Below are 10,269 nucleotides of genomic sequence, written 5' to 3'. Positions count from 1 at the left end.
CTCTGGATCTGCACATTCTGATGTATTGGTCTTGCAGAGGGGCGAGTGTAGTACTCCAATTGACTGCTGTGATTCTAAAGCGGTCCTATAGTTAAAAGACAATTGGCCTGGTTTACTGGAGAAAATAGATGAGGTGCACATGAACTTATAGTACAAACTATAAAATTAAAATGATGGAAATGTAGTTTGCAATTCTAAACTGAGAAATGATGTCCTCTCCATCTTAGCCAGTACTAAAACACTGTGGATACCAAGTTAAATTAGAGTAGGCAATAATCTTTGACTTTATTTCCAATCTCGGGCTGCTAGTCATATGTCATATAATACGGGGCTTGGACACGCTAGAGGCAGGAAACATGTTCCCGATGTTGGGGGAGTCCAGAACAAGGGGCCACAGTTTAAGATTAAGGAGTAAGCCATTTAAACGAAAGACCCGAAACTTCACCTATTCCTTCGTTCTCACCCGCTGAGTTTCTCCAGCATTTTTGTCTACCTTCGATTTTTCCAGCTTCTGCAGTTATTTCTTAAACACTGAACCTGGAGGTGTGCACTTTCAAACTTCTATACCTCTTGCCCGATGGGAGAGGGGAGAAGAGGGAGTGACGGGGATGAGACTGGTCCTTGATTATTCTGCTGACCTTACTGAGGCAGCGTGAGGTGTAGATGGAGTCAATGGAAGGGAGGTTGGTTTCTGTGATGGTCTAGGCTCTGTTTACAACTGTCTGCATGAGATTATGCATGAACTCTTCTGCCCATTGTGCTTTACACAAGATCCCAGCATCCGCAGTCTCTTGGTGTCTTCAGGAGTTTAACTATCAGGGGACCAAGTATGTACAGGGCCCACCACTGACTTTCCAGCAACTGGTGGTCCGGCCCTTCCTTTAATCCGGACATGAATCCCATCCCAGAAGTTCCCCGGTAACTGAGGTGCCTAGGCCGGGTGAGGTGGCCATTCTTGATCAATCGAGACGAAGGACACGCTAGAGGCAGGAAACATGTTCCCAATGTTGATAGATCGGCGGGTCAGATTTAGCCCCTGAAGCCAAGGCTCTCAAACTTTGGCAGGGCAGATCCCTTCCCATGGCCGACTTCCAGTCCCCCTCCCCATGGCCGTGACCTCTGTTGGGCTGGAAAAATGGATAACACGGCAAGGCTCTGGAACCAAGCATGCCAGAAAATCGGTGGTGGACCTGTAATATAAGAATTCAAATTAAACTAGAAAAGTCATAGACCTCGTCCACCCGTTGCATAATGAAAGTTATGATGGTATAAGTTGAAGATGTAGGAACAAGTATTTAAATATTCTATTTTTTTTATTTTTACCTTTAAATTCTTTACAATTCTGATAACATTTACTGAAGACCTTCCCAGAGATGTTCACATCTCAGATATAATTGGTTCTAATGCGGTTGAAGGGTTATGTAATAAAACTACCCAAGTTCTCAAAAGTGGCAACTCTGCTTTCTTTTTAAAACTTCTTTTCATGAAAAGTATTGAGAAGATGGAACCAGTTATGAAAATTAACCTTCCAGAACCTGGTTCTGGGGCCAGGAAATTGCCATTGACCTTGTTACGGGGAGACCTATGTTCCCCTTACAATGATAAGTTTAGTGTTAAGTGCATTTATTCTCTTAAGAGTGTTCGTAAACCTAAAGGACATTTGGGAGTAGTTTTTAAAAATGAGGAAACTGCCCCCAAATTGTATTACTAATTGTTGGAGAGAAGATAAACTCGGATGAAAATGAACCACAATGTATTGTTTACTTCCTTGAAAGTCTAAAGATCATTCCTAACCGATTGAGGCGCTGGATTCACTTTAAAATTGTAAGTGTTTTTCGTTGATGACGAACCGGAATAAAGAATAAAGCTGTCCGTTTCATTCTCGAGTTATTCTGGGAGTTCAATAAAATATAAGGGCAAAGCAACCTGTTATGGTTTGTTGAACCGCAGATGTTCTTTCGCCCATCTCAAAGTATCCATTGACTCGACCTCTCTCGCATACTTCAACCAGGTCCGCAGGAGCGGTATCAAAAAGGGGGGGGGGGGGGGGGAGGTACTTGGTAAGATAGCACAGTGTCTTTGGTTACCACAGAACTTGTTTCTGTTTTTGTCGTGATGTGTGTGTGGTAGCGCGAAGGGTGTCAAGTGTCTTGCAATGGTAGTACACAAGCAAGTATCAACCTCAGTGAATCTTGAATTCAACACTCGGTTAAAGTCAGAATTGGCGTTTGTAGCCTGCGGTGCAGAACTATCCCAATCAAAATAAACACAATAACACCAATTGAGAAAGGACCCAATTCTCAGGCCAGCTTGGGAGACCAATTCTATAATGTGTTGGGCGTGCATGTGGTAACCATATAACCATATAACAATTACAGCACGGAAACAGGCCATCTCGACCCTTCTAGTCCGTGCCGAACACGTATTCTCCCCTAGTCCCATATACCTGCGCTCAGACCATAACCCTCCATTCCTTTCCCGTCCATATAACTATCCAATTTATTTTTAAATGATAAAAACGAACCTGCCTCCACCACCTTCCCTGGAAGCTCATTCCATACAGCTACCACTCTCTGAGTAAAGAAGTTCCCCCTCATGTTACCCCTAAACTTCTGTCCCTTAATTCTCAAGTCATGTCCCCTTGTTTGAATCTTCCCTACTCTCAGTGGGAAAAGCTTATCCACGTCAACTCTGTCTATTCCTCTCATCATTTTAAAGACCTCTATCAAGTCCCCCCTTAACATAACATAGAAACATAGAAATTAGGTGCAGGAGTAGGCCATTCGGCCCTTCGAGCCTGCACCGCCATTCAATATGATCATGGCTGATCATCCAACTCAGTATCCCGTACCTGCCTTCTCTCCATACCCTCTGATCCCCTTAGCCACAAGGGCCACATCTAACTCCCTCTTAAATATAGCCAATGAACTGGCCTCGACTACCCTCTGTGGCAGGGAGTTCCAGAGATTCACCACTCTCTGTGTGAAAAAAGTTATTCTCATCTCGGTTTTAAAGGATTTCCCCCTTATCCTTAAGCTGTGACCCCTTGTCCTGGACTTCCCCAACATCGGGAGCAATCTTCCTGCATCTAGCCTGTCCAACCCCTTAAGAATTTTGTAAGTTAACCTTCTGCGCTCCAAAGAATAAAGGCAGTTGCTGGGTCTCGCATTAAAATTGCAAAATGTATTTGGTTGCTGCAAGTTCCTCCAAGTTGCACCAGCGCTGGTAACCAGCAAACTTGGTGTGTTAATGAGACTGGGCTTAGAAAGGTCTCTCCCGGTTGCGTTCGACGTTAGAGCAAAGACCCCCCCGGGAATACGAGCCCCAACTATTCCTCCCCAAGTCGGAAGCTTGACATTTGCCGAGGTGTCGAGCCGATGCGGTGTTCTAAGCGGGAAAGGGGGGAATTTTCTTCCCAGGCGGGCCAGGCAACCGGGTGTCGAGGCGTTGGGGGGAACGCAGGGGTGTTTCCGAACCGGGGCATCGCTGGGGGTGTGAAATGCACGGGGTTTGGGGTCGGCTGGCGCGGGGGTTTGGCGGCGGGAGCTCGGTTTCGGGGCGGCGGGGGTTGCATTTGCGCGGGGAGAAAGCACAAGTTGCGGTGGCGGCGGGGGGGGGGGGGGGGGGGCGGTTGAGTCTACCGCGTCCGCGCCGCCGCTTTAACAGGCGGGGAGGCGTCGCGGCGCCGTCAATGCAGCCGCGGCTGCGGAGCGGAGAGGAGGGGAGGCGAGGCGACACTTGGCTATGACCGACATGGAATCGCCGGGCGTGGACTTTTCCACCGCGGCCACCTCGCTGCTGCTGCAGTCGCCGTTGCCGCCGGTGCCGGCGGTGCCGCCGCCGCCGCCGCCGCTGCTGCTGCCCGAGGAGACGGACTCGCTGGACATCGCGGTGGCGGTGAAGAAGAAGCGCCGGCCGTACCGCCACAGGAAGTTCGGCTGCACCGTGGCCGAGCAGATCATGAGGGCGGTGGCGGCCACCAAGGAGCGGCGGGGGCTGTCGGTGGCGGCCGTCAAGAAGCTGCTGTCGGCCAGCGGCTACGACCTGGCTCGCCACAACACGCGGGTCAACCGCGCCGTCCGCACCCTGGTCAGCAAAGGCTCGCTGGTGCAGACGACGGGCAGCGGCGCCTCGGGCTCGGTCCGGCTCGGCAAGTGCCCGCAGGACGTGGTGGCGGCGGCGGCGGCGTTCAAGCTGCCGCTGGGGGCGGCTGCTCGCCGGACGGTGTTGTCCAGGAGGCCGGCGGCCAAGAAGTGCAGGAGGCTGGTGGCGAGGGGCGGCGGCGGGGGCAAGAATAGGCGGCGGCGCAGTCAGCTGAAGAAGGCTGGTGGCCGGCACCACAGGAAGGCGGGAGGCGGCGGCGGCTTGAAGAAGGTGACCGCCCGCTGGAATACGGTCCGGGCGAGGAGGGCGCTGGCCAAGGGCCGCACCTTCAGGCGAAGGGCCAAGGTGGAAGCGAAGGTGGCTCGGGACAGCGTCAAACCCACGGACCTGGTGGACGAGAAAGCGACTCTTTCGCAAAACACTGAACCGAACAAGTGCTGAACGGTTTAGACTTAAGTTAACCTCAAAATGTGTAACAGACATATGTGTGCTAAATGATTTTTTTTTGTGGATCTAATAAAGGAAAAATAAAATCGTGCATCATTGTGTATATACTTGTGTTTGAAAAATGATTTTCACTTGCAAACGGGATTCTTGCGTCTCTGTCTGCCCCTTTCCTAGGGCTGCACACCCGCCTTACCCAAGGAGTAAACCACCTCACAAGAGACCAAGGAGTAACAACTTCACTGAGACTAACTGTCAATGGCATGTTTAAGAAAGAACTGCGTTGCAGATGCTGGAAAAATTGAAGGTAGACAAAAATGCTGGAGAAACTCAGTGAACCACCTCATAGACTTACTGTCGAATGAAATGACATGTTGAAGAAAGAACTGCAGATGCCATTAAATCTTTCCCCTCTCACCTTAAAACTATATTTTCTGATCCCTGATTCCCTTGCTCGTGAGTAAAAAAAGACTATCCACTCTAGTTATCCCCCTCATTATCTTATACACCTCTTCTCCTGTAGCTCAGACTCGAGTACTGGTAACATCCTCGTACATCTTCGCGCTCCGTCCAGTTTAGCAAGTGGCAGGGTGCCCAAAAGTGAACACATCTCCAAATGCAGTCTTCCCAAGGTCTTCCACAACTAACATAAATCCCAACTTCTATATTAAATTCCCTGACTGATGAAGGTACACTTTCTTGACTACCCTATCTTTTTCCGTCTGCAGAAGGGTCTCGACCCGAAAGGTCACCTATTCCTTCGCTCCACAGATGCTGCCTCACCCACTGAGTTTCTCCAGCTTTTTTGTCTACCGACCATTTTTCCAGCATCTGCAGTTCCTTCTCAAACCTATCTTCTTGTGATGCTACTTTCAGGGAACTTTGTATCTGCCTAGTTAGATCCCTCTGCTTCATAGCATTCCCAAACCTCCGCCGTTCACAGTGAATCCGAAAGAGGAAGATATAATTGTTAGCTGTAGATTTCGGAAAGCCTAGGTCTAAATATGACTTTTGATGGGCAAAATTCTTACCGCCTCCTTCCCAATACAGAATATGAGATATGAGACATTAGATGTGATTTTAACACATTATAGAGTGATAGAATGTGGAAACAGACCCTTCGGCCCAACTTGCCCACACCGGCCAACATGTTCCAGCTACACTGGTCCCACCTGTCCGTGTTTGGTCCATATCCCTGCAAACCTGTCCTATCCTTGCACCTGTCTAACTGTTTCTTAAATTAGACAGAGATTCGCATGAAAATTTATCAGTTACTTAGCTGTCGAATAACATCAGTAGATCTTGATGGACGCTGAGGCACACACATATAGATCACAGCATCAATATTATTTAAACACTGGCCACATTTTCCCATCTCTTCACCTTACGGCTTTCCGCAGAGACTGCTCCCACCGTAATTCCCTGGTCAATTCGTCCCTTCCCACCCAAACCATCCCCTCCCCTGGTACCTTCCCTTGCAACCGCAGGAAATGCTACACTTGTCGCTTTACCTCCCCCCTCGACTCCATCCAAGGACCCAAGCTGTCTTTCCAGGCGAGGCAGAGGTTCACATGCACCTCCTCCAACCTCAACTACTGCATCCGCTGCTCTAGGTGTCAGCTGCCCTACATCGGTGAGACCAAGCGCAGGCTTGGCGATCGCTTCGCCCAACACCTCCGCACAGTTCACAATATCCAACCCGATCTCCCGGTGGCTCAGCACTTCAACTCCCCCTCCCATTCCGAATCCGACCTTTCTGTCCTGGGCCTCCTCCATGGCCAGAGTGAGTCCCATCGCAAATTGGAGGAGCAGCACCTCATATTTCACTTGGGTAGTTTACACCCCAGCGGTATGAACATTGACTTCTCCAAATTCAGGTAGTCCCTGCTTTCTCCCTCCTTCCCAGCCCTCCCACAGCCCACTGTCTCCGCCTCTTCCTTTCTTCTTCCCACCCCCACATCAGTCTGGAGAAGGGTCTCGACCCGAAACGTCACCTATTCATTCACTCCATAGACGCTGCCTCACCCGCTGAGTTTCTCCAGCATTTTAGTGTACCATCAACATTCTTTAAATAACTTCTGCTTTGCACTCGCCGGCCCCATTTACTTATTTGTTCTTCATCGCGATCTCCCACCCCTTATTCTCACTGATTGTAACCTTGATCGATATTCGAAGTTCAATTAAGAAAGTCACCAGTTTGGAGAATGAGTTCATTTTATTTATTGTTTCTCGTGAAAACAGCTATTTAAACAAAAGTCGTTTGCACCTTTTCAGAAATCGGGCAAACAGTCCCCGCGGCAACCATACAGTTAAACAGAAACCACTGCTACTGAAAAGACATAACAATTCTATCAGTCCGAGGAAGGGTCTCGACCCGAAACGTCGCCTATTTCCTTCGCTCCATAGATGCTGCCTCACCCACTGAGTTTCTCCAGCACTTTTGTCTACTAACAACTCTATCAGTTCCGTTGTACATTTAGCTGCTGGATATATATTTTTAATTTACCAGGAGTTTGAGAGTTTGAACTAATTTGTTGATATGAAATTAAAAAAAAGATTGACTTTGGTTTCATTCTTTTGTGCTGTTAGATGGAGAGTGCGATACCATTGAAACCTATCAAGGTCTAGATAGCGTGGAAGAGGATGTTTCCACTAGTGGGAGAGTCTAGGACCAGAGGGCACAGACTCGGGATAAAATGACCCACCTTTCGAGTGGAGGTGAGGAGGAATTTCTTTCGTCAGAGGGTGGTGAATCTGTGGAATCCATTGCCACAGACGGCGGTGGAGGCCAAGTCATTGGGTATTTTTAAAGCGGAGATTGACAGATTCTTGATTAGGGAGGATGCCAAGGGTTACGGGGAGAAGACAGGAGAATGGGATTAGGAAGGAAAGATAGACGAGCCATGATCGAATAGCCGGAGGAGACTCGATGGACCGAATGGCCTAATTCTACCCTTATGCCTTACGATCTAACCGCAAACCTTCACGGATGAAATTGGCTAATGAGAAGATAAGCTTCCTCATGCCGGTCCCTTCTCGTGTTATTTTACAGTGAATCATCCGAATAGACCCTTCACTGGAACGCAGCTACTTATAGGAATGCTATTGAAAATAAAGAATGGATCGACTGGGCTTGTATTTACTGGAATTTAGAAGGATGAGAGGGTATGTTATAGAAACATATACAATTCTTAAAGGATTGGACAGGCTAGATGCAGGGAAATTTTTTCCTGATGTTGGGGGAGTCCAGAACCAGGTGGGGGGGGGGGGGGGGGGGCACAGTTTAAGAATGAGGGGCAGGCCATTTAGGAATGTGATGAGGAAACAGTTTTTCACCCAGAGAGTTGTGAGTCTGTGGAATTCTCTGCCGCAGAAGGCAGTGGAGGCCAATTCACTGGAGGTTTTCAAGGAAGAGTTAGATTTAGCTCTTAGGACTAAAGAAATCAAGAGATATGGGGACAAAGCAAGAACGTGGTACTGATTTTAGATGATCAGCCATGGAATAGCGGTGCTGGCTGGAAGGGCCGAATGCCCAAATCCTGCACCTGTTTTTCTATATATTTTTTCTAAATATCACTGTTTAATAACACAATTAGCCACCCCCCCCCCCCCCCCCCCCCCACCCCGCAGCTTTGAAAATTATTAGAGGGCGAAGATGCCAATACGGTATTGATATTTTGAACGTTTCAGAGCTTTGTGTAGGAAAGAATTGCAGATGCTGGTTTAAATAGAAGATAGACACAAAATGCTGGAGTAACTCGGCGGGACAATGGACAATAGCTGCAGAAGTAGGCCATTCGGCCCTTCGAGCCGGCACCGCCATTCAATGTGATCATGGCTGATCATCCCCAATCAGTACCCCGTTCCTGCCTTCTCCCCATATCCCCTGACTCCGCTATTTTTAAGAGCCCTATCTAGCTCTCTCTTGAAAGTATCCAGAGAACCGGCCTCCACCGCCCTCTGTGGCAGAGAATTCCACAGACTCACAACTCTATATGAGAAAAGGTGTTTCCTGTCTCTCGAATAGGAGGGGGGGGGGGGGGGGGGGATTAGAAACATAGAAAATAGGTGCAGGAGTAGGACATTCGGCCCTTCGAGCCTGCACCGCCATTCATTGTGATCATGGCTGATCGTCCCCAATCAATAACCCGTGCCTGCCTTCTTCCTAGCCCCTTTCTCACCTCAGTCTTAAATGGCCTCCCCTTTAGTCTAAGACTGTGGCCCCTGGTTCTGGACTCGCCCAACATTGGGAACATTTTTCCTGCATCTAGCTTGTCAATGGTTAGTGGCCAATTATTTCCTGGAACCCGATTCCTTGCCTTTGCCCTTCTTGGTGCCTTGAGATTTCTTTAAAACCCGCCTCGCCGTCCTCCTCAGATGTTTCCTCATCCCGCCGAAGGCACCATGCAGTCTGCTCTTCCATCCCGGTTTCCCCGAGTCTTCGGCCCCCGGTTGACTATTTGGACAGAGTGCGCTTTCCCCGCTCTCTGTTGTCTCGTCTGGTCGCGACCTGGAGCCCAGACCCTGCTCCTCCGGCGTGGAGCAATCGCCCCTCTGCTCCGCCAGCGCTGTGACCGCCGACTCGACGTCTGGCCGGGAACATGGATCATCTTCACCGGGGGCGACTCTGAAATCCTCCGGGTATTCGATTTTTGCAAAACCACCCGAAGAAAGGTGCTCCCACACAGCACCAGGAAAAAGGGCGCTGGTGGTCTCACTCTTGTAGTTGCGTTCTGCTTTCTGGCTGGCGCTCTCCCTCAGGCTGCTCAGGACGACTCTCTCGGTCTCTTCCAGGTACATTTGCTGGTACTCCCACCAGTAGTAAGGCTTCCCCCAGCAGCGAGACACGTGGCAGCAACTGATGCAGACCGCGATCGTCACAAGGACAAGCAGGAGGATCAGTCCAGCCATCTGCAGGGGGAGGGGGAGATGTAGATAAAATGGATATGCAAAAGGGTCTCGACCCGAAACATCACCCATCCCTTCTCTCCAGAGATGCTGCCTGGCCCGCTGAGTTACTGCAGTTTTTTGAGTCTATCATCAGCCGTGATTGAATGGCGGAGTGGGCTCGACAATAGACAATATGTGCAGGAGTAGGCCATTCGGCCCTTCGAGCCAGCACCGCCATTCAATGTGATCATGGCTGATCATAGAAACATAGAAACATAGAAATTAGGTGCAGGAGTAGGCCATTCGGCCCTTCGAGCCTGCACCGCCATTCAATATGATCATGGCTGATCATATGATCCCCAATCAGTACACAAAAATGCTGGAGAAACTCAGCGGGTGCAGCAGCATCTATGGAGCGAAGGAAATAGGTGACGTTTCGGGCCGAAACCCTTCGTCAGACTCGGAGGATTTCGGCCCGAAACGTCACCTATTTCCTTCGCTCCATGGATGCTGCTGCACCCGCTGAGTTTCTCCAGCATTTGTGTACCTTCGATCTTCCAGCATCTGCAGTTCTTTCTTGAACACATCCCCAATCAGTATTCCGTTCCTGCCTTCTCCCCATATCTCCTCTGACTCCACTATCTTCAAGAGCCCTATCTAGCTCTCTCTTGAAAGCATCCAGAGAACCGGCCTCCACCGCCAACTGAGGCAGAGAATTCCACAGACTCACAACTCTCTGTGTGTGGAAAAAGCGTTTCCTCGTCTCCCTTCTAAATGGCTTAGCCCTTATTCTTAAACTGTATGTGGCCCCTGGTTCAGGACTCCCCCAAC

The 10,269-nt window shown here is 49.5% G+C and overlaps 1 protein-coding gene across 1 annotated transcript; it reads left to right on the top strand.

Moving 5' to 3' along the window:
• The first annotated feature begins 3,753 nt into the window (after positions 1-3,753).
• LOC116989920 (histone H1-like) lies at positions 3,754-4,545 on the top strand. Its single transcript, XM_033047474.1, has one exon. The coding sequence runs from the start codon at positions 3,754-3,756 to the stop codon at positions 4,543-4,545; it is 792 nt and encodes a 263-aa protein (XP_032903365.1).
• Positions 4,546-10,269: the final 5,724 nt, after the last annotated feature.

The sequence above is a fragment of the Amblyraja radiata genome, chromosome 30 (genome assembly GCF_010909765.2).
Source record: "Amblyraja radiata isolate CabotCenter1 chromosome 30, sAmbRad1.1.pri, whole genome shotgun sequence".
Lineage (NCBI taxonomy): Eukaryota > Metazoa > Chordata > Chondrichthyes > Rajiformes > Rajidae > Amblyraja > Amblyraja radiata.
This window is presented reverse-complemented; position numbering and strand designations above follow the sequence as displayed.

Excerpts from the sequence above, each read along its gene's own strand:
- LOC116989920 (XM_033047474.1), top strand. The coding sequence starts at position 3,754 with ATGGAATCGCCGGGCGTGGACTTTTCCACCGCGGCCACCTCGCTGCTG.